At 51.0% G+C, this 25,989-nt stretch overlaps 1 protein-coding gene across 8 annotated transcripts in view; it reads right to left on the reverse strand.

Moving 5' to 3' along the window:
• Positions 1-25,655, reverse strand: part of Smarcc2 (SWI/SNF related BAF chromatin remodeling complex subunit C2) — a 31,080-nt gene extending 5,425 nt beyond the window's left edge. For 2 of the 8 annotated variants that reach the window (XM_076553979.1, XM_076553975.1), the window contains exons 1-23: positions 25,453-25,655; positions 23,300-23,419; positions 21,595-21,680; positions 20,725-20,806; positions 20,543-20,635; positions 19,414-19,483; positions 19,158-19,227; positions 16,004-16,079; positions 15,717-15,848; positions 15,158-15,273; positions 14,736-14,860; positions 9,710-9,769; positions 9,549-9,586; positions 9,165-9,295; positions 8,871-8,942; positions 3,754-3,867; positions 3,194-3,347; positions 2,409-2,501; positions 2,001-2,117; positions 1,852-1,914; positions 1,265-1,523; positions 867-1,028; positions 197-261 (exon numbers count right to left, since the gene is read on the reverse strand). In XM_076553979.1, the coding sequence (XP_076410094.1) occupies positions 197-261; positions 867-1,028; positions 1,265-1,523; positions 1,852-1,914; positions 2,001-2,117; positions 2,409-2,501; positions 3,194-3,347; positions 3,754-3,867; positions 8,871-8,942; positions 9,165-9,295; positions 9,549-9,586; positions 9,710-9,769; positions 14,736-14,860; positions 15,158-15,273; positions 15,717-15,848; positions 16,004-16,079; positions 19,158-19,227; positions 19,414-19,483; positions 20,543-20,635; positions 20,725-20,806; positions 21,595-21,680; positions 23,300-23,419; positions 25,453-25,563 (2,409 nt within the window). In that variant the 5' untranslated portion in view covers positions 25,564-25,655. Of the gene's footprint in view, positions 1-196; positions 262-866; positions 1,029-1,264; positions 1,524-1,851; positions 1,915-2,000; positions 2,121-2,408; positions 2,502-3,193; positions 3,348-3,753; positions 3,868-8,870; positions 8,943-9,164; positions 9,296-9,548; positions 9,587-9,709; positions 9,770-14,735; positions 14,861-15,157; positions 15,274-15,716; positions 15,849-16,003; positions 16,080-19,157; positions 19,228-19,413; positions 19,484-20,542; positions 20,636-20,724; positions 20,807-21,594; positions 21,681-23,299; positions 23,420-25,452 lie in introns of all 8 variants that reach the window. The other 6 variants (XM_076553978.1, XM_076553974.1, XM_076553981.1 and 3 more) reach the window with 3 other exon arrangements.
• Between the last annotated feature and the right edge of the window lie 334 nt (positions 25,656-25,989).

Consider the following 25,989-nt stretch of genomic DNA (forward strand, 5'->3'; position numbering starts at 1 on the left):
CATGGAACAATGCAAAACTTTTTACATGGGTGCTAGGGACTCTAACTCAGATTTGTAGATCGAGCACTCTTACCCACTGAACTACCTCCTCAGCCCCATGTGACCCCTCACTTCAGGAGGCTGCCCTTCCACTGGATTCCTTGTCTCCACAGGCCGACTAAGCAGCCTCTTCCAGACCCAGTCACTCTCTCCGTACCTTAGGCTCCTTCTTCTCGTCTGCTGCCTGGCCCTCTGTCCGCGCCTCGTCAGCCCCGCTTTCCTCTGGACCCATGGGGAAAGGAAAGAGAGGAGAGATAAGTCCCATCTCTGCGACAATTTCCCAGCAGCCAAAAACCTCAGGGACAGGACCAGTAGGAGCCTGTGGGAGCCCGTTCTGGGGTTCCTCGTGGCTTTACCCAGCAGGTCCGAATAGAGGATGATCAGGACCACGGGCCTGAGTGCAGGTGTCTGAGATGGTCTGCACTTGGCTGTGCTGGGGGAGGAGGTCTTTTGCTCCACCCCTTGGCGTCTCTATAAAAACCCTGGGGCAGAGACAGTCCGGGCCCGTTGGAATAGGTTCCAGGCCCTCTCGGGGCTATCCTTTATTTTCTATCTGTTTATTTCCGCCATCTAAATCCTTCTATCTATATTTCCTGCTGCTCACACTCAAGAGAACTCTGGGGAACTGTGGGGGTGGGGGTGGGTAAACGCCCCACAGGAGCCCAATTCCCTATAGTGACCCCATGAAGAAAAATAAAACCCCACAAATTTCCTCTTCCACTTGTGCTGTGATAGGGCAAGAGGAGGGTGGGACGGGACGGCACCGGCACCGGCACCGGGAGGCCAGCTGGCCCGGCTCTAGAAGAGCTCTAGAAGCTTGTGCTCACCGATGCGCTCGGGCTCGTCAGAGGTGGTCCCTGCAATGCCGCTGCTTTCGAGACCAAAGGCGGGGTCTGCCTTGCCTGTGACCTTGGCGGCTTCTTCCACTTTCCGCACGTGGGCTTCCACCAAGGCTGTGGGCACCTCTTCCTTCATTTTGGAAAACTCTTCTGTAAGACCCAGGGGGAAGAGGCTGGGATGTAGCGGGTGGACAGTCCTGGCTATCCCTGTGAAAGCTTGCTTACAAGCCCGTCTTCCTCTAAGACCAACATGGGGTTTAGACAGGTGCCTGACCTAAGGCAGCACCAGACGGGCCAGCAGGGCAGCCAGACTTGAGGAGGCTTCACTCTGAGCATCTACCCCTGCAAAAGCAAACTAAGAAGGCCGGCCCTCTCCCCCAAATTACCTAGGGCTGACTTCGCCGCAGCAGAGGCAACTCGGGGATCGACGACGGAGGCCAGGAAGGCAACAGTGCTCATGACAGGGTTGCCTGACTGACTGAAGGGGATGGGCTGGTAGGCCAGAGGGCCTAGGGAGGCCTCCGAGTCCTCCAGGTACGGGTCTTCAATGGGAAGGCGAAGAAAATGCAAGATGCACTCATCCTGTGTGCGGCTCCCCACGTGTTCAGACACTTTGTTCCAGTCATCCTTGTACATTTCCAGAGCCTGGTGGTGGTGGTGGAGACACAACTCTGCTTACTTAGCCACTTTCCTCGAAAAGTCGACTCCCCCCAGCCGACTAAGGGCATCTGGTTTCAAAGCTTTGTGTTCTGGTGTGTCTGTACTCTGCGGGATCCAAGGGGGAATCTCCCAGGAGCGCTAGGAAGGATGTGGGGTTACGAAAAGGCCCAAATCCTTGACCTGGAGCTGTTCCTGGGACAGGTGTGACAGGCTCCACCCACACCGGTCTGCACGCGTGCCCCCCACTCTCAGGGCATCTGCACCCCAGCCGCTCCTCCCTCCCAGCAGAGCCCCCCGGCTCTGCCCCAGTCACCTCCAGGAGCAGCAGCGTCTCCTGCTCGGTCCACTCCCGGGTGGCGCTGGCCGCGGCTTTGCTCTGCAGAGAGACGGGGGCCGTCAGGACAGAGGCGTCTGAGCCACGTGGGCTGCAGGGTCCCACCCGGGGCTGGCTGCGCCCCATACCTTGGAGGGAACGTTCTTCTTCGTGTACATGTCTGTGCGCAGTCCGAAGTTCTGCATGTCGGTTGGTTTCTCTTTGCCTTTGTCGGGAAAGTTGAGCATTTGCTGGGAAGCAGAGCTCTGCTATTTGAGGAAGGGGAGAAAAGAGGTGAACGTGAGCAGCCACAGGGGCCAGAGGCAGAGAGAGAGAGAGAGAGAGAGAGAGAGACAGAGACAGAGACAGAGACAGACAGAGAGAGAGAGAGACAGAGAGAGACAGAGAGAGAGAGAGAGAGAGAGAGAGAGCGCTGCCTCCCTGGGCGGGGCTTCCTCCCTTAACTGCTGTAGTCCCTCTGCTCTTGTCTCTTCTTCCCAGGCAGGGGCCCCCCAGTGAAGGGGCAAATAGCCCAGCGGGGTCTGCGCCCCACCTACCAGCTCTGGCTTGCCCTTAGCCGTCTCTGGCACCAGGTCATCCAGCTCTTTGCCCTTCCGCCCAGCCTTGGTATCAGCATCAACCTGGCGGCCCTGGGGGACAGAGCTTGGCGTCATGGAGGCTGGGCAGGAAATGGCCAGGCCAAGGCCTTGGAGGCCTAAAGATCAATGCTGGGCGGCCCACAAGCTCTGGGGACACTCATGCCACTGTCCCATGCTGCCTCCGTGATTAATCAGACATGTAGTGGGCATGATAGACATTTGTAGTCACATGTATCTTTACAGACTCTCTAAGGAGCTGGACAGTAGATCCTAATCCTAGATTCAGTCTGTGTCTCTGTGTAAGCCACATAATTTTTTTCTTCTCTTTTTAAATAATATATGAAATGGAAATGGAAAAAAAAATGAAGGTGATAATAATTATGAGGCAAAAATGAAAAAAATATGGGCAACATGACAAAGTATAAAAATTTCATACGTGTTATTGCAAGCAATTTCTCCATCTGTTCCACCTCCTACGTTAGCCTGTCTGCTCCTGGGCTGAGGAACAACGTCTCTCCCTCAGCTAGTGCTTACAGCTTAGCTACCAGAGCTAAACGAGGGCACTAAACCCATGGGCTGATGCCTGTGGCCCCTTCCAACTCATGGTAAAAGAAGAAACCCTACAACATTCCTGAATCATTACTCTAAAAAAATATCAAAATAAAAAAGTCAACAGAAAAAGAAAAGTCCAAAGAAGCCCCGTCTTACCCACCCAGCCTTGTCCCCAGTCCCCCTCACCCTACCTGTGGGGTCTTAGGCTGAAGAGGAACCAGCCCCGACGGTGTGTCCGCCAAGACGTGGAAGTGAGAAGTGGGTGGAGGCCCCATTGGGGTTGGTCGGCTCTCAGCATCTACCTGGTAGTTAATAAGACCCCACTGCTCCAGGAAGGCGTGGACCCTGTGAGAGAAAGGAAGGCCATATGGGGAAGCCAGAAAGGAGGAGGGCTCCTCCATCACCCACTCGTCACCTGGAGACAGCCAGGTACACACCCTCAGCCCGGGATTCCCTCCATGACCACATCCTAGTGACCACCTCTTTCTGGACAGCTAGCAAAGCCGCCCAACTGTCTTTCCGCGAAGGACACAGCCTCTGTCCTCCGTCTTTCCGCTAAGGACACAGCCTCTGTCCTCCGTCTTGTCACGTTTCCGACCCCTAAGTCCCTCACTCCTCAAACCTGCCATGCAGGGCCTTTCTCTAAGGTGTGTTCTGCTTGTTCCCTATTTTCCCGCAAGTATCTGCAGCTCTGCCAGGACACACAGACAGACGTCCTCTCAACCCCACTCTCCTCAGAAGCAAGACCCACCTCATGATAGCGCAGACATCACCCGCCAAGTTCCGCCGACAGGCAGTGGATGTCAGATACTCCTGGGGGTTCAGTCGGTACGTGTCAATCATGAAGTTTCGATATGCCAGGTAGCTTAGAAGAGTCAGAAAGACGAGGAAGAGGAAGAAAATTAATGTTTGTTGAGGCCGAAGGAGAGGAAAAACGGGCAAAGTGGCAGTGACCCTCCTGGGTGACAAAGACAGAGGTCATTGAACTCAACGGAGCACTCAGCATTCTAACTGTGTAGTGGTCAAATGTTTCCTGCTGGGGGCCGACCAGGCAGCCCAGTGGTGAAGAGCACTTGCTTTTCTCACAGAAGACCCAGGTTCAGTCCTCAGCACCCACATGGTGGCTCATAATCATCCATAATTCCAGGTCCAGGGAATCGGATGCCTTCTTCCGAACTCCATGAGCACCAGGCACACGTGGTACACATACACACACGCAAGCTAAACACTCAGACATAAAATCTTAATCTAAAATACAAATGTTTCTTGCATTCTGCTTGACGACTTTTTTAATTAAGTGAATTAGCAACTTACTTTTACCTGGGATTCCTACCCTCCCAAGTGCTGAGGTTACAGGACGAACCATCATGCTCAATTTACCCAACTTTTGAAACAATCATCTAAAGGTAAGAAAAAAAAAAATGCCTGTTTCCCAAGACACTAAGCATGCAACCTTAGTTTTTACCCACAAGACATCTAGCTCACTTTGTCTGCCTTTTTTTTTTCTTTTTTAATTAATCAGTGTGTGTGTGTGTGTGTGTGTGTGTGTGCGTGCGTGCGCGCGCGCGCGCGCGCGCGCGCGCGTGCATGCTTCAAGGCATGTGTATGGAGGTCAGAGGACAACCTATGGGAGTTGTCCTTACCCATGCAACCAGCCAATCAGCCTCATGCTGGAGAAGAATCTTCAAGATTGCTTTTTTTTTTTTTTTTTTTTTTTTTTTTTTTTTTTTTTTTTTTTGGTTTTTCGAGACAGGGTTTCTCTGTGTAGCTTTGCGCCTTTCCTGGAACTCACTTGGTAGCCCAGGCTGGCCTCGAACTCACAGAGATCCGCCTGCCTCTGCCTCCCGAGTGCTGGGATTAAAGGCGTGCGCCACCACGCCCGGCGCTCAAGATTGCTTTTTTAAATTTTTTTTTTTCTTTTGGTTTTTCGAGACAGAGTTTCTCTTGGTAGGCCTGGCTGTCCTGGACCTCACTCTGTAGACCAGGCTGGCCTCGAACTCACAGAGATCCACCTGCCTCTGCTTCCCAAGTGCTGGGATTTAAGGTGTGCAACACCACCACTGCCCGGCTTGATGATTTTTTTTTTAACTTATCATTTTTGAGACAGTCTTTTTTTTTTTTTTTTTAAGGTTTATTTATTTATTATATATACAGTGTTCTGCCTGCATGTGTCCTTGCAGGCCAGAAGAGGGCACCAGATCTCATTACAGATGGTTGTGAGCCACTATGTGGGTGCTGGGAATTGAACTCAGGACCTCTGGAAGAGCAGGCAGTGCTCTTAACCACTGAGCCATCTCTCCAGCCCGACAGTCTTGTGTAGTACAGGCTGGTCTTCAGCTTGATCTGCATCACAACTCCACGTCCCAAACGCTGAGATTATACACCACCATCCTGGCTTTTAATTATTGATTTTTATTTATTTACTTATTTAGAGTCAAGGTCTCATGTAGCCCAAGCTGGCTAGATAGCCAAGGACAGCCTGAAACTGCAATCCTCCTGCCTCTGGCTCCCAAGTGCTAAGGTTACAAATACGTAACACTCCATTTTTTAAGGTTAGTTTTTACATACGATAGTTGTATTAAATTGTTTACATTATTCTTCACACGTAGGCATTTGCAGCCTACAGCACACATGTGGAGGCTGGACGACAACTTCCATGAGCTGATTCTCTCCTCGCCAGGGATCGAACTCAGGTGAGACTTAGTCTGCTGAGCCACCCTGTGATCTCTCCCATCCCCCTCTCTCTTTTCCTTTTAAACTCTTACCTTCTCATACACGTTTATTTACTAATTCTGTGTAGGTGTGCAGGAGCACCGTGTGGACGCTGGGTAGTCGGGTCCAGCAGCAGGGCTTTTACCCACAAGACATCTAGCTCACTTTCTCTGCTTTTTTTTTCTTTTTTAATTAATCAGTGTGTGTGTGTGTGTGTGTGTGTGTGTGTGTGTGTGTGTGTGTACACATGCATGCACGCTTCAAGGCATGTGTATGGAGGTCAGAGGACAACCTACGGGAGTCCATTCTCTCCCTCCACCACATGGGTTCCAGAGATCAAATGCAGGTCACCAGGCTTGCTGGCAAGCTCCCTTACCCACTAGTCATCTCACAGACCCTTTGTTTTTGCTTTAAAAAAAAAAGATTTATTATATTTTGGGGGCTGGAGACATGGCTCAGTGGTTAAGAGCACTTCTTGTAGAAGACCCTGGTTCAGTCCCCAGCATCCACAGGGTGGCTCACAACCACCCGAACTCTAGTCCTAGGGGATCTGACACCCTCTTCTGACCTCCAAAGGCACCTGTACATACACGGTGCATGCTCATATGTGTAGGAAAAGCATTGGCACATATAAATAAATTAAAAGATATTTAGACTTATTTTATTATGTGTGGGGGTCTGTGCACTTGCATGCAGATACTCCTAAGGCTGAGTTATAGGCAGCTGAAAGCCACTGGATATGGGTGCTAGGATCCAAACTCAGGTCCTCTGCAAGAACAGTACACATCCTAACCACAGATTATCTCCACACACACCCTTCCTTTTTTTGTTTGAGGCAGGATCTCTCCATATAGCACTGACTGTCCTGGAACTCATTTTGTAGACCAGGCTGGAGGCTGGCCTTTAACTCAGAGATCCACCTTCCTCTGCCTCCAAGTGCTGGATTAGAGACATGCCCCACCATGTCTGGATTTTTTTTTTCTTGAGACAGGATCTCACTTTGTAGTTCAAGCTAGTGTGGAACTCGCTTTGTAGCCCAGACTGGCCTACAACTTGTGACCTTGCCTCAGCTGCTCAAATGCTGGGATTACAGGTGTAATTTGTATTTTGAAGTCAGAAGATTTAAAGTCGGATGCCAGTCCTATCATGATAATGCTGTCAAGCTGTCTGAACTTAAGGCTCCTTTGGCGTCACTCAGGATCCGTGGGGAACTATCTATGTCTGCCATATTGTAGCTGAGAAAATGGCAGCTGCTTTTGCTGGACCACTCATAGTGGCCTGTAACTCCAGCTCTAAGTTCCAACGCCCTCTTCTGGCCTCTGTGGGCGCTGCACTCACATGCACATACCCACACACATACAATAATTTAAAAATTAAAATAAATCTTGTAGGGCAGTGGTGGCGCACGCCTTTAATCCCAGCACTCTGGGAGGCAGAGGCAGGTGGGTCTCTGTGAGTTTGAGACTAGCCTGGTCTACAGAGTGAGTTCCAGGACAACCAAAGCTTTACAGAGAAACTCTGTCTTGAAACGTCCCCCCCCCAAAAAAAAACCCTCTTAATATTAAAAAAAAAAAAAAAAAAAAAAGGTAGCTGTTATAGAGTTTAAAATCTGAGAATCCAAGCCAGACTACGGATCCAGATCCTGGTTTTACTTCTCCCTAGCTGTGAGCTCACTTAACTGGGTTAGGTCATCTGCTTCTCCCACAAGCCTCCTGGTCTGTAAACTAGGGACAATAGTTATCAGCCCATCAACCTCATGAGACTAGCCAGTGCGTGGTGGAGACTCAAGTCAGTAGATGTCAGCAGTTCTCATTTAGTATTCCTGAAAGCATACCACATGGTATCATGTCATCTGGTCACTAACTCCGTTTCCTTTCTGACAAACCCTACCCTCCTCAGGAGGAAGAGACCCATACCAAGGAGAAAGAAACAGGTGAGAAAAGATGACCCCACAGAGGGAGGCTGAGCAGCAGCAGCAGCAGGTACGGAGGAAACTTTCCCAGTTCTCAGCCTGGTCTACCTTGTCATGTGCTCACTCAACACCCCTCACCACAGTCAATTTCCAAGCCAGGTATCTTAGGAGAGCCAGAGAGATGAGTAAGAAGTTTGCAGAGGCTCGGGGTGGGAGGTTATTGGAAGAGAGTGTGTCCTACAAGACACATATGGAAAACAGCAACTATCAGATTCAATAAACACCAACTCATAGCCCCAAACCTGTGATTTTACTATTTGTTTTTGAGATCAGGTCTCACTATCTAGCCCTGGCTGGCCTCGATCTATGCAGATGAGACTCAAACTCACAGAGATCTGCCTGCCTCTGCCTCCTCTGCATGTGCAGTGGTGTTAGAACACAGATCTGCCTGCCTCTGCCTCCTCTGCATGTGCGGTGGTGTTAGAACACAGATCTGCCTGCCTCTGCCCTCTGCATGTGCGGTGGTGTTAGAACACAGATCTGCCTGCCTCTGCCTCCTCTGCATGTGCGGTGGTGTTAGAACACAGATCTGCCTGCCTCTGCTCTCCACGTGCGTGGTGGTGCTGGGACAAAGCTCCTGTGCACATTAGGCACCAGTTCCACTTCAGCGCCACATTCTCCAGCCCCAGTCCTGGACTTTACATGCTACTCTTCCAGATGTGCACTCCATCTGGTATTTCTCAGAACGGGACCTTCTCTTGTCCTCTTTTTTCTTCTCTTTGAGAAAATCTACCTAGGAAGCCACACCGGCCTCCCATCTGAGCTCTTGCTTCAGCCTCCCACGTGCAGATGTGAACCGCCAGGGTTGGCCTTATCTTGTTTTCCTATCAGGATTTCCACCTAGTCATAGTCGTCTACAGTTTAATTAAAGGTGCTGCTTACACTAGGGTTATGTGCGTTTCAGAGAACAGAACAATCATGGACTGAAATTGTCCGCATCTGTTGAAACATGAAGCAATGATAGCATGGGGAAGGCACTTGTTTTATACAGAGAGCGCTCTACGCTCTACGTTATCATCCTCAGGCACACCTAGAGAACAGGTGTTCAAGTGTTAGGCTGTGGATGGCTAGCGGCATCTCTCACATCTCTCTGGAAGCCTAACAGAGCCTGGTCGGATGTTGCTAATCTGGAGGGGTGAATGCAGAAAGGTCACCAAAGAGAGTCATGAGCTGAAAAATCTTACATCTCTGGAGTCTTGGACTTGTTCTTGCCATTGAAGAACTCAGGGAGAGCCCGCCGTTCGATGGCGTGGACACTGCAAGAGAAGTTACAGCGGATTCAGAAGGTACTGGGGGGGGGGGGGAAGCCCTGAAGGAGTGAGGTCATAAGCGCCCTGAACTGTAGAGGGGAGCCGCAAACTCCTCTGGAAGGAAGCGCGCCGCCAACCTCGCCGCCGAGGCAGGAAACAGGACGGCACAGGGCAGAGGCACCGGGCACAGGGCAGAGGCACCGAGGGAGGGCTGCGTTGGCCCAGTACCTGTTGTAGTCAAACCAGGCGGCGTAGCTGGGGATGATGATGTGGTGAGTCTGCTCGGTCACGTTGTCCTCGTGCAGGTCTGGGTTCTTGGTCTGCTCCCCTTTGTTGCCCGTGCTGCTGTCATCCTCATCCTGTGAGTACGGAGGCTGCTGGACACTCAGCGTCCCCACTGCCCGCCAGCATCCCTCAGTCTCTCCTACACCCAGGAGCACGGGCACTAACAAGAGGTGGTGAGGAGGAGGAGGAGCATGGGCCCTGGGGCTCTGAGTGGGCTGCAGCTCTGAGCAACAGCCAGAGCAATCTACGGTGGGAAAAAGCCCAGGCAGAAGGAACTTTACAGCCACAACCACACAGAGAGGTAGAGCCTCTCTAAACTGGCTCCACCTTGCCCGTGGTCTCCATGTTCTCGTCCTCCTGTTCATCTGAAAGAGAGAGAGAGAAGGCCAGATGTAAGGCCAGAGCCTCCAGAGGCGCGCGGGGAGGCAGGGGGGGGGGTGTTCCTGGGAAGCCACAAGGCTGGGGAAGGGGAGCTCTCCCGGTCTTACCCAGGTCAGTCATGGTGCCTCCTTTGACTGGGGCCGACTCCGAGTCCTTCTTAGTGTTGACTGCCAGGAGACAGAGCCACTGTATTAGACACGTTAGCCAAAAGCAAGCCCTCGGTTCTCAACTGTTAATAGTTTTTCTTGCTTTCTCAAAACAAACTTTGAAACACACTAGTTAATTTACTGCCTTACCCAACCAATGATTCCATTTAGCTTCCTTATCTATGTGTATAAACTCCTATGATTCTCCTGCCTCAGCATCCTGAGGGCCATTCCTGTCTTTGGTCCCTGTTTTCCTGTATCATCTTCTATGAATTTGAACTGGATCATCTATAGGTAAGTAGTTAGACGCCAACCACCCTTGGTGTCCGGGCAACTGAACCTAGAGTCTCCTGCACATACGCAAGGGCCCCACGGGGGGGGGGGGGGGGGGGGGGGGGGGCGACCTCGGCCCTGAGCCTTTCGTTTTTTTTTTTTTTTTTTTTGATTTATTTATTTATTATGTATACAGAAGAGGGCGCCAGATCTCATTACAGACGGTTGTGAGCCACCATGTGGTGTCTGGGAATTGAACTCAGGACCTTTGGAAGAGCAGTCGGTGCTCTTAACCTCTGAGCCATCTCTCCAGCCCTTTTGTTTTTATTTTGAGACAGTGTCTCATGTATTCCAGGCTTCCACCTTGCTGTGTGACCAGGAGTGACCCTGATTCTCCAGCCTGCACTTCTGAGTGGTGGGATTACAGCTCGCTCCACAGGCCCAGCTCCTCAGCACTTTCTGTTCTTTTTCCTCAATTTATTTATTTATTTTTGCTTTAGCTTTTTGAAACAGCCTCAGGCTGGAGAGACGGTTCTGTGGTTAAGAGTACTGGTTGCTTTTACAGGTGTCCTTAGTTCAATCCCCAGCATTTACATGGTGGTTCACAACCATCTATAATTGTAGTCCCACAGAACCCGAAGCCCTCTGCTGGTGTGCAGATGTACACGCAGACCAACACCCATATACATAAAATACATGAATAAATAAATCTTGGGCTGGAGAGATGGCTCAGTGGTTAAGAGCACTGGTTGCTCTTCCAGAGGTCCTGAGTTCAATTCCCAGCACCCACATGGTGGCTCACAACCATCTGTAATGTGATCTGGCACACAGGCAGAACACTGCATACATAATAAATAAATAAATCTTAAAAAAAAAAAAAAAGAAAGAAAAAATAAATCCTTTTTCTTTTTTAAAGAAACAGAATCAAGCAGCGTAGGTTGGTTTTGAATTCACTATGTGGCTAAGACTGGCTTTGAACTCTTGATCAACCTGCCTCTGCCTGCCAAGCACTAATTACAGGTATGAGCTACTATACTTGACTTTGCTTCTTCTTTTGAGACAAAGTCTCATTAAGGTTGACTTTAGGAGTCGTCATTCTGCAGCCCAGGTGGGCTTGGTACTACTTACACCTCTCCTGCCTCAACCTTGCAAGTAATTAGAATTATAAACCTCTGCCAGCCGGGCGGTGGTGGCGCACGCCTTTAATCCCAGCACCTGGGAGGCAGAGCCAGGAGGATCTCTGAGAGCTCAAGGCCAGCCTGGTCTATAAAGCAAGTTCCAGGAAAGGCGCAAAGCTACACAGAGAAACCCTGTCTCGAAAAACCAAAAAAAAACAAAAACAAAAACAAACTATGTTAAGCCACTAGGCCTAGTTGAATCGTTAGATCTTAATTAATTAATTAATAATATTATTGTTTTTGTTTTGAAGACAGGGTCTCACTGTGTAGCCCTGGCTGTCTTGGAACTCGATATAGACCAGGCTGGCCTCAAACTCACAGATATCCACCTGCCTCTGCCTCCTGAGTGCTGGGATTAAAGGCCTGTGCCACCATGTCTGGCCAGACCTTAATTTATTTTTATTTTATTTTATTTATCTTTGAGACAGGGTCTTTCTATGAAACCTGGCTGTCCTGGAACTCACAATGGAGACCAGGCTGGCCTCCAACTCACAGAGCTCCCCTTGTTTCTGCCTGGGGAGAGTGCTGGGATTTAAAATTATGTGACTCCATGTCTGGCTTAAATTTTTTTTCCCCCCAGAGGTGAGGACCAAACCCAGGGCCTTGTGCTTGCTTGCCTTCAATATTTAAACAAGATTGTTTAAAACTGTCTGCAGTGCTGGGGATGGGATGCAGGACCCGCACCCACAGGCAGGTGCATCTACAATAAGCTGCACCCCAACCTAATCTTAAACCTTTTAAAGCAAGACACTTTGCTCAGCTGACGTACACAACGTCCAGGAGAAAACAGCTTCCCAAATCTCACCCCTGAACTATATTTCTGGAGTATCTGAGGCCAGTGAATGGGACAGAGACCGCAGTACTGGAGTGCAGCGTCCTCTACAGTGTGTGTGCCCAACGCGACCCGCCGAGATACAGAAGAAAAGCAGCTTCTCTTTAGAGCTGTTCCTGATGCCCTTTACATCTTTCTCTCTTTTTAAAAATTATCTGCTTTAATATAATATGTACACACGTGTATGTGTGTGAACATGTGTAAAGGGTGCCTCTGGAAGCCGCCAGAGAGCACTGGATGCCCTGGGGATTTTTTAATGTAATCCATCTGTGGGTGATGGGAAGCCCAGGTCCTCTGCAAGAGCAGCATGCATTCTTAACTGCTGAGCCATTTTTTAGCCCCAACATTTTTCTTTTTAAAAAATTCAAATTTATTGAGTATGTGTGCGAGTGTACGTGTGTTTATGTGGAGGTCAGAGGTCTACATTGGTGTTATTGTCTATCACTCTCCTTTCTTTTTTGAGATGAGGCTTCTCACTGAACCTGAGCTCAGATTCAGCTAGACTGACTAGCTAGCAAGGCCCTGGGCTCCTCCTGCCTCCACCTCAGTACTGGGATTATGGCACACACTGCCACACTCAGTGGTTTTATAGGGTGTATTAAGGATAGGCACTCAGGTCCTCAGGATGACCCATCTCTGCAGCACCTTTTTTTATGTTTTTAAAGACAGGGTCTCACGTATCCCAGGCTGGCCTTCAACTCCTGATTCTCCTGCTTCCCACATGCTGGAATTACAGAGCTGCACCACAGTGTTACGTATTAAACTCCGGGCTTTGTGCATGCTAGGCAAGCGCTCTAACAAGCAATACCCTTGGTCTAGCTTGCTTTCTTCCCTCCCTCCCTCCCTCCCTCCCTCCCTCCCTCCCTCCCTTCCTTCTTTCTTTCTTTTTTTTTTTTTTCAGAGACAGGGTCTCTCTGTGTATCCCTGGCTGTCCTGGAACTCATGCTGTAGACCAAGCTACCCTCAAATTCAGAGATCCACCTGCCTCTGCCTCCTGAGTGCTGGGATTAGAAACGTGTGCTACCACCACCACCCAGCTACTACGCATACATTTTAAAAGTCAATAGATTTTACTTTCACATGGCCAAAAACAGCGGATCAGAAAAAAAAATCCTGCTGGGTGGTGGTGGTGCAGACCTTTAACTCCAGCACTCAGGAGGCAGAGGCAGGCAGATCTCTGTGAGTTCGAGGCCAGCCTGGTCCACAAAGTGAGTTCTAGGACAGCCAGGGCTACACAGACAAAGCCTGTCTTGAAAAACAAAAACAAAATATAATTTTTTAGAGGTTTGTTTTTATGTGTATGAGTGTTTTGCTAGAATGTACATCTGTGTACCACCTACACGCAGTGCCAGAAGAGGGTGTTGGGTCCTGTGGTACTGGAATTCGACAGTTGTGAACCGCCATTATGGGTGGAGGGCATCAAACCTGGGTCCTCTGCAAGAGCAGTCAGTGCTCTTAACCACTGAGACAACTGCCCAGGCCCTATCCCACTCCATTTTTTAATGACAATGTTTGCATGTGTTTTATAATGGCCCTAAAGTAATGCTTTGGTAGTGTAATTTGCATAATTTGTCTTGAAATTTATATATATATATATATATATATATATATATATATATATATATATGATTTATTTATTCGATTGATGTTTGCCTACGTGTGCATCTGTGCCAGGGTGCTGAATACCCTAGAAGTGGAATTAAAGATAGTTGTGAGCAGCCAGGTGGTGGTGGTGGCGTAGGCCTTTAATCCCAGCACTCGGGAGGCAGAGGCAGGTGGATCTCGGTGAGTTCGAGGCCAGCCTGGTCTACAGAGTGAGCTCCAGGACAGGCTCCAAATCTACACCGAGAAACCCTGTCTCGAAAAACCAAAAAAAAAAAAAGATGGTTGTGAGCTGCCATGTGGTTGCTGGGAACAAAACTGAGGTCCTCTGGAAGAGCAGCCAGTGCTCTAACTGCTGAGCCATCTCTCCCGCCCCCTTCTTGAAATATATTTTATTGATGGGAAGGTATAACCAAAGCTATGAGGGAAGAGAGACAGCTCAGTCACTGATGTGCTTGCTGCACAGGCCTGAAGACCTGATCGCTCCTTAGTATCCATGTAAAAGGCAGGCACAGGCACGGTGGCATGAGCTTCTACTCACAGCCCTGGGAAGAGGGAAAAGCAGTCCCTGAGGCTCACGGGCAAACCAGACTAGCCTAATCCTGCAAACCCAGGTCTCAAAACACAAGGCAGAGGAGAGAACCAACTCCCGGTTGTCTTCTGGCCTCCACACATGCACCGTGGCAAGTCCCCCCCCCACACATATGCACGAGCAAACAAATGTTAAAAACTCAAGGCAGAGGCTCCTGAGGAATGACACCTGACGTTGAACGCCGGCCTCTACAAGCTTGCGTCTGTGCTCACACATACACAAAAGGATCTGTAGTTCAGTGGTAGAGCATTTGATAGCACACAGGAGGTCCTAGGTTTGATCCTCAGATCAGAAAAACAAAGTTTGCAGACAACTGCCGTTAGTTGAAAGCGTGTCCACATCAGACATGGATATGAAGCAAGAGGATTTCTCAGGGGAATGATAATTTCACTAGTCAGCCACGCAGAAGGGAAAGCTGCTTTGGATCTGGGAAATCAGCCCTTTTAGAGCTTGGCACAGCAGGGATGGGAAAGGGTGGGGGTTAGCCTGGGGGCTCGGCGTGGCCCATACCTGTTTTGGGGAGCGTCACCTCTTCTACGTTCGGGACTGGGGAGGGCTCATCCATGTCTTTCGTCAGGTCTTCTTGTTCCTCTTCTCTGTGGCCTCGCTTTGACTTGGTGTAAGGTGTTGATGGTCTGGAAAGGAAAAGAGAGGGACCCATCAGGGTGGAGCTGGGTGGAACAGAAGCCGGTACGTGCAGAGTGACGGGGGTGGGGGGTGGGGGTGGGGTGCAGAAGGAGGCTTTCTGTCGGGAGGCTAAGCTTTCCTTCAGTTTCATGTTGACTGGGCTAAAACCATAAAGCAGGCACAGGAAGATTCCCTCACGCTCCTCTCAGACACCCGGCCGGGGCAGTGACTTCGAGAAGCATCTGTCTTTCCTCTGGCGTGTGTCAAGGGGACAGTGCATGTGGGTGCAGGTGAAGGCTGCATACCCTTTCTTAGCATTCTTCTTCTTAGCTTCTGGGGTTGGCGACGGAGAGGGAGATCGCTTCCTCTTCTTATAGTTTCCCCCCTTCTTGTCCCGTCTGTCTGAATCCGGGCTGTTTACCTGCACATCAGAGACCCGGGATGAATGTGTGCCTCCAGCTCCCAGTGAGGCTTGCTCTGAGGTTGAAGCTAAGTGCTTAAGAAAAAAGAGCAGCCGGGCGGTGGTGGCGCATGCCTTTAATCCCAGCACTCGGGAGGCAGAGCCAGGAGGGTCTCTGTGAGTTCGAGGCCAGCCTGGTCTCCAAAGCGAGTTCCAGGAAAGGCACAGAGAAACCCTGTCTCAAAAAACAAAAAACAAAAAAAAAACAAGAAAGAAAAAAGAAAAAAGAGCAGCCGGGCAGTGGTGGCGCACACCTTTAATCCCAGCACTCGGGAGGCAGAGGCAGGCGGATCTCTGTGAGTTCCAGCCCGGTCTACAGAGTGAGTTCTGGAACAGCTAGGGCTGTTACACAGAGAAACCCTATCTTGGAAAACCAAACAAACAAAAAAGAGCATAATTTTCACCTCATCTGTCAAGGTCTTAGCTGAAATCTTCTTCCGCCGGGAAGCAGGGCTTTTGTCGTCGTTGACTTCGTAGTCTTCCTCATTCATCCACTCATTGAATGTGTCGGTGTCGAGGATCCACTTGGCATGAACCTCAAGTGCAAAGGCAGACCGTGTTGGAGAGTTACTAGAAGCCACGGCTCTGTCTAGAGACTCTCCGCCCAATAAGCCCACAGCACAGAGCCCCTGCTCCGGAGAGAGCTATGGTACTGGGTGATCTTCCGGGGGTGGCGGTTAGGAAAGCTCACCTTCCTAGGTTTCTCAGGAGTTGGAGCGTCTTCCACTGACGCTTCAATCTCGCTAGCTGGAATCCACGTGTCGTAACTGCCAGGAGAGAGTCAGCATGAAGCAGACAGCAGGACAGAGGGGTAGGAAACAAGAGCAGTCTTGCGCTTTTCTGTCTTCACTGCAGAGACGGAACCATGGCCGAGTACGACCCAACAAGCTCCTCCACTGTGTTACACACCCAGTCCTGCCTTTTCCACTCACAAGAAATGCTCAGCTGCTGATTTGCCCAATTCAACTGGGACTATCATTTACCACAAAGCAGTAGAAGCATATTATAAAATATTTCAGGATGCTGGATGTGGCAACTTACGTCGATAATCTCTGTACGAGGAGGTTGAGGCAGGAAAATCGACTCCAGTTCAAGGCCAGACTGAACTATACAGAGAATTCAAGGCCAGCCTGGTCACTGGAGTAAGATCTTGTCTCATAACAAACATGCAGAAGAGGGCTAGAGGCAGGCTCAGTGGTGTGTAGCTGGCAAGCAACACGGACCTGGACTCAAACTATCAACAACAAAACAGGAACAAAAAACTAAAGCCAGGCTTGGCGGGGCATGCCTATAATCCCAGCACTCCAGAAGCCGAGGGAGGAAAATCTGTGTCTGAGGCAGCCTAAAGAGCATAGTGAGATACCGTCTCAAAATTCCAAGTAGCAACCGGGCAGTGGTGGCGCACAGCTTTAATCCCAGCACTCGGGAGGCAGAGGCAGGCGGATCTCTGTGAGTTCACGGCCAGCCTGGTCTCCAAAGCGAGTTCCAGGAAAGGTGCAAAGATACAGAGAAACCCTGTCTCGAAAAACCAAAAAAAAAAGAAAAAAAAAAAATCCAAGTAGCAAACCAATCAACAAACAAAAACACAGAAGAAAAAAACTTTTTAAAAAAAAAAAGTATGAAATAATCCAGCATCGATGGTGACTATGGGAGTCTGGGGTCAGCCTGCGTCACATGGTGAGTCCTAGGCACCTGTGCCAATTCATACCTCTCCTTCAAACACAATTACGCTGGGCGGTGGTGGCGCACACCTTTAGTCCCAGCACTCGGGTAGCAGAGGCAGGTGGATCTCTGTGAGTTCGAGGCCAGCCTGGGCTACCAAGTGAGTTCAGGACAGACACCAAAACTACACAAAGAAACCCTGTCTCAAAAGGAAAAAAAAAAAAAAGAATTACAATTATATTACACTTGGTATTTATGTTTTCTTTGGTAACTTTAAAAAATCATTTTCTTTTATTATTATTATTAGCCATGTGTATGTGTTTAGGCATGTATGTACATGATTGCAGGTGAAAAGAAGAAATTATTTCAGACATGTTCATGAGATTGATGTTTTCAAAGAGCTTTCTACGTTTTTTGTTTTTTCCCATTGTTTTTTTCTCATAAATTTAAATGTGCAACATTCACTTAAGTTATGAAAAGCTAGTCTAAAATATTTTGTATTTAAAAACAGAATTAAACTACTCTAAACCAAAAAAAAATCATTTTCTTTTAATCTTACATGTTATTTTTTTTTTTTTTTTGCCCCCTGAAAGGGAGGTCATGCTATATTACCCAGAGGGTTTAGAAGTCCTAGGCTCAAGTGACCCTCCTGTCTCTACCTTCTGGGTATCTCAAACTATAGATGCTAACCAATATGTCTCACTTAAATTTGCCTATAAAGTATCCATATTGTATCACTTTAAAGGCTGCACAATAGCCCAGGGTAATTATATACATCTCTGGAAACATTTTTCCTATTACACATAGCTTAGGCTGGCCCTAAACTTCCCAGGACACTGAGGATGACTCTGAATTTTGTTTTGTTTTGTTTTGTTTTTGTTTTTTCAAGACAGGGTTTCTCTGTGTAGCTTTGGCACCTTTCCTGGAACTCACTTGGTAGCCCAGGCTGGCCTTGAACTCACAGAGATCCGCCTGGCTCTGCCTCCCGAGTGCTGGGATTAAAGGCGTGCGCCACTACTGCCTGGCCGACTCTGAATTCTTGATCCTCTTTCTTTGGTGTCTCAAGGGCTGAGATTACAGCTTGCTTTTGCTTTACATCAAAACCTATGACATCAACCAGCAGAAAGGCGGGTGAACAGCTGCATGCCACACAGCCTGAGGACTGGAGCTGGACCCCTGGAACCCAAGTGGAATGAAAGCATTGGCCCCCAATCCTGACTTCCAGATATGTACCTGTACACATGCAAACATGCACGCATACACACACACACACAAATAACAAAGAGAAGGCCAGGTGTGGTAGAACAATCCTTTAATCCCAGCACTCAGGAGGGAGAGGCTAGTGGATCTTTGTGAGTTCAAAGCCAGTTTGGTCTACAGAGCAAAGTCAGGCTAAACATGGCTACAAGTGAGACCTTGTCTTAAACAAATACGTACATATGTATGTATGTATGTATGTATGTATGTATGTATGTACATACATATGTGTGATAAAAAGGAAAACAAGTTGACTTGAGGGATGATACAGTCAGCAAGCATAAAGACCTGAATTCTATCCCCAGAACCTGGGCATGGGGCTGAGGAGATGGCTCAGCAGTTAAGAACAACTGTTGCTCTGGCACAGGACCCAGGATCAGTTCCTAGCACCCAGATTATGGCTCACGACTGTCTGTAATTCCAGTTGAAGAGAATCTGTAGGCACCAGGCATGCATGTAGTGCACACACATTAATGCATGCAAAACTCGGATCACATAACATTAAACAAACAATCCTAGGCACGGTGGCTTATGCTTGCAACCCCAGAGCATCAAAGGTACACAAAGGGGGATCCCAAGGCCCTCCGGCCATCCAGTCTAGACCAGTTGTTCCAGGCCAGTGAGAAACCCTGCATTCCTGAGGATGAACTGAGGTCACACACACACACACACACACACACAGCCAGTGTGGTGGCGCACGCCTTTAATATCAGCAGTGAGGAGGCTGAGACAGGAGAATTGCTACACGTTTGAGGCCAGCCTGGTCTACACAACAAGTTCTGTGCCAGCCCGGATTACACAGCAAACTCCTGTATCCCAAGGAACCAACCAAGGAAATAAACAGTCCAGAAGCCTCCTGCTCGGCCAGACGGCTTCTGTGTCTGGCAGCGGCTGCTTCTCCTGATCACCTGAGACCCCATCCTCACCTGTCGGGGTAGTAGCCCCAGTGCAGAAGAACTTGTTTGTCCCTCTTCATGACTGGCCGCACCCATTCCTCTGAGGACAGAGACAGAGAAGAGAGAGATGAGCTGGGGCACAAGGAGCGACTAGACTGAGGCTTCACTTAAGTGGCAGGAACTCAGGGGATGGAGACTCAGGACTGCAGTGCTCGGAACCTCAGGTGGCGTACGGTGATCTAAGTCACCCTCCATCACGGCCGAGGACAAGAAAGCCTGGTCTCACCTTCTTCCAGGTTTCCTGGGACAGGGTACACAACATGGGAGGCGTTGCTCTTATCCTCGGTGACGGTTCCCTGGGCAGCACAAGGAAAAGCAGGTAAGTCTACTTCCTCCTGAATTACTCTCGGGGACAAATAAAAGAATTAAAATACAACCACAGATCTCCCTTTCTAATGACATCTTTCTGGTGGCGGCATTAAAATTAAGTTTGTATTTTCTAGCAACACCACCTAAGCGGCAAGGAAACTCTGTGGCCATGATGTGTTAGCACTGGAGAAAAGCCAGACTTAAATGTCCCCACAGACAGCCCTCCGCATAGATTCCCTACCTATTGGAGGTGTTTGTGTGTGCAGAAGCTAGAGGTCAACCACAAGTGTCCTTTATATTTTTGAGACAGTTAACCAGGAGCTTGACATTCTAGCTAGACTAGCTGCTTAACGGGCCCCCCAGGATCTACTCGTTTCTACACCCAGCACTGGAGTTATAGGTACGAACCCCAACATCTAGGCTTCACGTGTTCTGAGGATCCAGACCCAGGTCTTCATGCATAGAGACCTACCCATAGGGAATTTAAATGGACTGTATGTGCCTACCCATAATATCTGCTTCTTATTAAATAGTTTCAAAGAGCGGAGATTTTGTTGTGGTTGTTTTAACAGATTCACTCTACAGTCCAGGCAGGTCTGAACACACTATGCAGCCAAGCATGACTTTGAACGTTTGCTCTTTCTGCTTCTACTTCTCAATTGCCTGGGCATATCACTGCCTGATTCCAAGGTTGCATTTATCTGAAATCAGGTATGTCTAGTTCAGTGGAAGATGCTCTCCTTCATCCAGGCCAATGCAATGCCAAGGAGCAGTGATCACCCTATCAGGCCTGGGAAGTGGAGGTGACAGACAGGGCCGGTGCTGCTCAAACGCTTGACTGTAGTTTTCACGGGGGTGGGGTGGGGGTGGGGGTGGGGGTGGGGGTGTGAGGTGTGGGGGCGGGGACAGGACAGAAGAAAATGCGGCAATCCGCTGCCTGGTGAAGACACCCTTGATCATGGCGGAACAGCATAGCAATGGTAACAATGCGAGAACCAGTCAGGAGGACAGAAGCCCCTGACTTACCTGCCTTCCCTCACACTCACCTGATGTCTCTTAACAATGTCCTTTAACTTCCCTAGCAGTTTGGGCTCAATCTCTGGGCACAGGAAAATGTTAGGTCGGGACAGGCAATTATTCTGTGAGAAGAAGTAGATGAGATGAGGGATACCATTCTGTGTTCTTACTTCGGAAGGGGAAGTGGGCGGGAGGTGTGCTTGAATATTACCTGCACCAAGGACTTCTCAATGGTCATGAACATTTCCACATTGCGGTCCATGCGTGACGGATTCTGGAAATCGTAACGCCGCCTTGTAAAGGGACAATAATCGAGTAAATTATAGTTTATGTCTGGGGGAAGGGGCGGGGGTACAGGACTTTTCTCTTTTTATTTTTTAATTTATATTTTTATTTTATGTGTATGGGTGTTTTGCCTGCTTGTGTGCACCATGTGCCTGAAGAGGTCACAAGAGGTCATGGGATCCCCTGGAACTGGGGTTACAGAAGGTTGTGATCAGCCCTGTGGGAATGGGACCATGTCCTCTGGAAGAGCAGCCAGTGTTCTTAACCACTGAGCCGTGTCTTTAACCCCTAGGGTACATAACTTCTTCTTTTTTTTTCTTTTTGGTTTTTCAAGATAGAGTTTCTCTGTTTAACAGCCTCAGCTATCCTAGAACTGGCTGTAGCCCAGGCTGGCCTCGAATGCAGAGATCCACCTGCCTCTGCCTCCCGAGTGCTGGGATTGAAGGTGTGCGCCACCAACTCCCAGCTTGGTACGTAACTTCTTAGCAGGGGAAGTTAGGAGATACTCTTGTCACCCATTTTGTCCCAATCACAGGGACGAAGGGTTCCTGGTCTCCTGCATGTCACTCCGTGTTTAATCCAAAAGGACCGAGTCTGCGACGCCAGCCCAGAGCCCCCTCCCCACAGACTCCACATTCGTTGTAGAGACTCCTCTGGCTATCACATCTATTTTCCCGATCTATCAAAATAAAAAGGCACAGGATTTCTAATGTGTTCTTTCACTTCAGAAGGACCCCAGGAAGAAATGGGAATTTCCTCTAAACTAAACATGAAAAGCAGAGAGAAGGCATCTCACCATCCCTGGTCACTCTTGAATTTGTAGGCAGCTGCAAGAATGTGGCACAGGGATCCTCCTGCTTTGAAATCTAGGAAACATTTGATCTACAAAATTGAGACAGGGAAAAAGTGTGTGAAAGTTACATTGTAAAAATTTTCTTTGTCACATAAAAATCCTGGCACGGAAATCCCACTCTGAAATGACCTCCCTCTCCAATGCTTTGTTTGTCTGTTTTTAAGACAATGTCTCACTATGCAGCCCTGGCTGGCCTAGAACCCACATGCAGACCAAGCTGGGCTGGAACTTGTGGCAATCCCCCTGCCTCTGTCTCCTGGGTACTGGGAGTAAAGGCGTCACCACTATGCTCGTCCCTCAGAGTTGGGACCCACGTGTCACTGCACCATTTGACCTGGACAGTTAGAAAAGAAACCGATATTCATAAAGAAAACGTCACTTTGGACCAAGCACTCCACTGGATGACCTCGTGTACTACTGACGAAACACTACAAGGTAGGTCTATTTAGTTCACGTGGAGATGAAATTATTAAGACTCATCAAGGCTACCCCACAGTCATCAGGTCGCAGAACCAGGACTAACTACAACTTGATGCAAATCCAAATCTCATGGCCCCTTTTAAGGAATTTCATGTATTAATTGTGGTGTGTGTGTGTGTGTGTGTGTGTGTGTGTGTGTGTGTAGGTCACAGGGTGTGTTCTCTCCTTCTAGTGTGTAGGTCGTTCATGAGCCTCAGAACGAGCACTTTATCTACTACGCCACCCCTCCTTTGTGGCACCGAAGATACAATCCAGGGCCTCTCACAGGCTAGGCAAGTCCTCTCTCTACCAGAGCTACATCTCCAGAAACCCTTTTCTAAAATTTTAAGACAGGGTGGCTGGGTTCAATCTGTAATCTTCCTGACTCCGGCTTCTTCTTCGTTTTGTTTTTCGAGACAGGGTTTCTCTTTGTAGACCTGGCTGGCCTCGAACTCACAGAGATCCGCCCGCCTCTGCCTCCCGAGCGCTGGGATTGAAGATGTGCACCGCCATGCCTGGCTGTGGCTCAGGCTTCTAAGTGAGGGCATATCGGATCAAACCACACTCTTGAATTTCACCTTCCTAGGTTTATTTATTTTGTGCGTGAGTGTTTTGCGTTGCTGTACATCATACCAGTGTCCGTGACGGTCAGAAGCATCCCTGGAGTTGGAGTTTCGGATGGCTGTAAAGCTCCGTGTCGGTGCTGGGAATCAAACCCAGGGCTCCTAACCACTGAGCCATCCCTCCTGCTCCCAAACTGCAGACCCTTTTAGATCAAACCATGAGAGAGACACTGGAGGACTGAACCCCCCATTCTCAGATGACCTGTTGCACAGATTCTTCCACAGTGACAGGAGAGTCGACTGGGAACTAACTCAAGCCGTACTCCCCTGACTACTGACGGAGACTATTCCTGTAGGAAATAAATCTACAGATACGGAATTTGAAGGAAAAAAAGGTGGGTTTTATTCCTGTTGTTCTTTCGAGACAGGGACTCATAATACAGCACACACTATCTGAACTGCTCTATGTAGATCAGGCTAGCCCCCAACTTTTGATTCTCCTACCTCAACCTCCCCAATTCCGAGATTACGCGCACGCGCACGTAGGGGGTAAAAATTTAGAGCGGAAACAGCAAAACACTCCCTTTCCAGTTTGGAGGACGCGTCCCCCCTTCCCCGGCACTCACCGGCAGTTTAGTGAGGGGTGCGTTGCTGACATGTTTTCCAAAAACCTCTTCTTGGAACTGGAGCAGCTGTACAACCAGGCTAGACAGGGACTTGTTGGTCGGTGGCTCTGCTTGTATGTACTGGGGGGGGAGGGAGAGGGAGAGGAACAGGCTCCAGACAGGTTCTCTGCCACCTCCCATTGCGTCCCCGTGAGCTCTCGGAAGCCCCTGGGACAGACAAAAGTGCGCCTGCCTCCCCCACACGTCTGTCTGTACAGGGAGGGCTCTGGCCGCTCCTGAATTGTCCCCAACCAACAGTAAAATGCTGTACATTTAGGGAGTTCAAGGCAAGACAACAAGTGCCCCTTTGAGGCTCTTTGTGACACAACAATGTTATTTCTTGGGGGAACACGATAAAAAAACAAACAAACAAAAACAAAAAAAAACACCAGGCTTCCACCCATCTCGGTGCCTTAAGAGAGCCAAGCGGCGAGGCAGGGCAAGCTGGCTTCAAAACTCAGCCTGCACGTTTTGCTTCCCCCGAAACCAGACGTGGTTGTCATTGTGGGGTCTCCTCTCCAAGCAAGGAGCGCAGCCCGCGTACCTGTCCTGCTAACAAGCAGGAAGACAACATCTACCTATGCCTTCCGAGGAGACAATGCCCTCAAACCTTGCCGCCCCACGCTACCTGGAATGCTACCTTTCTGTTCTGCTCACACTGAGCCGGGGAGCTAATTTTCTCTTTTACCTTTTGACCCTTAGTCCCTCTCCCCTAAAGAGCGCCGGCACCTCTCGGCGGGAGGTGTAAAAAGATCCGCCAAGGGAGAAGTCCGTGACAAAGAACTTGAGAGCCGACTCAGGTCACAGCCGTCGACCCCCTCGGGGGGTCTGGGCTCCCTTCGAGAGGTCAAGAGCAGAGGACCGGGACCCCGAGCCCCACGCGGGGGTGCACACCAGCCGTGCACAGGGCCCAGCCACGGGCCCAGCAGCAGCTGTCAGGAGCTGACATGCACGGAGCGCCCAGGTGGTTTCAGAGCCGTGCGGACCGGCGGCGGGGGGTCCTGGGGCTGCCACTGACAGCCTGCAAGGCCGGGGTGCGGAGAGCTGGGGGGGACGCGGGGAGGAGGAACCCTTAGCCGGGGCAGCGAGGAAGCAGGCCGTGCCCCGGAAAAGGGGGAAAAGGCCGAGCGCCACGGAAAGCACAAGAACGAGATTTGCTTTAAAAAATAATAATAATAATAATAATAATAATAATAATAATAATAATAATAATAATAATAATAATAAAGGGCAGGTAGGGCTTCTGGAACCCTTTTGTTCGCCGCCCTACCATTTCCAGCGGCGGGGTGGGGGTGGGGACCGGCGATCGGAAGCCTGCCGGGGCCTCGGGACCGGCGCGAGCCCAAGGCGACGCCAGGCCGGCCGACCGGCGGGGTGGCGGGGTGTCGGGGCGACTGTGAGGCCGGGGAGGGGAGGCCTGCGGGGCTGCTGCCCTGCAACCCTGTGCGCGCCCCGGTCCCCCCGGGGGAGGCGGTGTGCAGGGGTGGGGTGGGGTGGGGGACCTGGGAGACAGGTGACGGCTCCCCAGGTGGAGACCCCGCCATCGGGGCCGCTCGGTGCCCGTCTACCCTCCTGCCGTCCCCATCCGCCTGTGCACCGACACAAAGCACCGAGCGGGCGAGCGGGCGAGCGGGGAGGCCTGGGCCGCGCCGGTACCCGGCTCGGCGGGGCACCGCGGCTCGCACACCCCGCGGCTTGCACACCCCAGCTCGCACACCCCGGCTTGCACACCGCGGCTCGCGCACACCCCGGCTTGCACACCCCGGCTCGCACACCGCGGCTTGCACACACACACCCCGGCTTGCACACCCCGGCTCGCACACCGCGGCTCGCACACCCCGGCCGGCCCGCCCTGGGGCTCCGGTTGTGGGCGAGGGCGATCGGGCCCCGGGGCCGGCCGCCGCCCCGAGCCGCGAGCACCGAGCCCCGAGCCGCCGCGGGGGAGCGCGGGGCCGAGGGCAGGGTGGGGGCGGGGTGGGGGAGGTGCGCGGGGAGGGGGGCGGCGGGGAGGGAGGGAGGGAGGGGCGGGCGCGCCGGCCCCCCGGGGGAGCCCGCGAGCCCTTTGTCCCCGGCCGGTGCGGCCCCCGCGGTCCCCGCGGCCCGGGCGCCCGTACCTTCTTGTAGTTCTTGCCGAGCCAGAGCCGCACGTTGTCGAACTGGGTCACGGTGTCCGCGGCCTCGTAGTACTTCACGTTGGGGCCGCCGTCCTTCTTCCGCACCGCCATCTTCCCGGGCTCGGGCCCCGCCGCCGCCGCCGCCGCCCGCCCGCCCCGCTCAGCTCAGCTCAGCTCAGCGCAGCGCAGCTCCCGCCTCCCCTCCTCCGCCCGCCCTCCCGCCGCCTCCCGCCGCCACGGCCGCCGCCTCCCGCCGCCTGGGCCGGCCCCGGCCTGCGGAGCGCCCCCTGCCGGCGGCCCGGCCCGACGCGGCGGCGGGAGGGCGAGCGGGCGGGCGGGCGGAGGAGCGAGCGGAGGAGAGGGCGAGCGCACCGACGCGGCGGGCTCCCGGGCGGTGGCGGCTGCTCGCCCGCCGGGGTCGGTCTGGCGCGCCGGCTCCCTCTTGCACCGTCGCTCGGGGGACGCCGATCTCCGGGAGCCCCGCCCCGGCGCCTCGGGGGCCCCCATCGTGCTCGTCCCCGCGGCGCCCCGAGCCCT

This window comes from Peromyscus maniculatus, chromosome 18, assembly GCF_049852395.1.
Source record: "Peromyscus maniculatus bairdii isolate BWxNUB_F1_BW_parent chromosome 18, HU_Pman_BW_mat_3.1, whole genome shotgun sequence".
In the NCBI taxonomy this organism is placed as follows: Eukaryota; Metazoa; Chordata; class Mammalia; order Rodentia; family Cricetidae; genus Peromyscus; species Peromyscus maniculatus.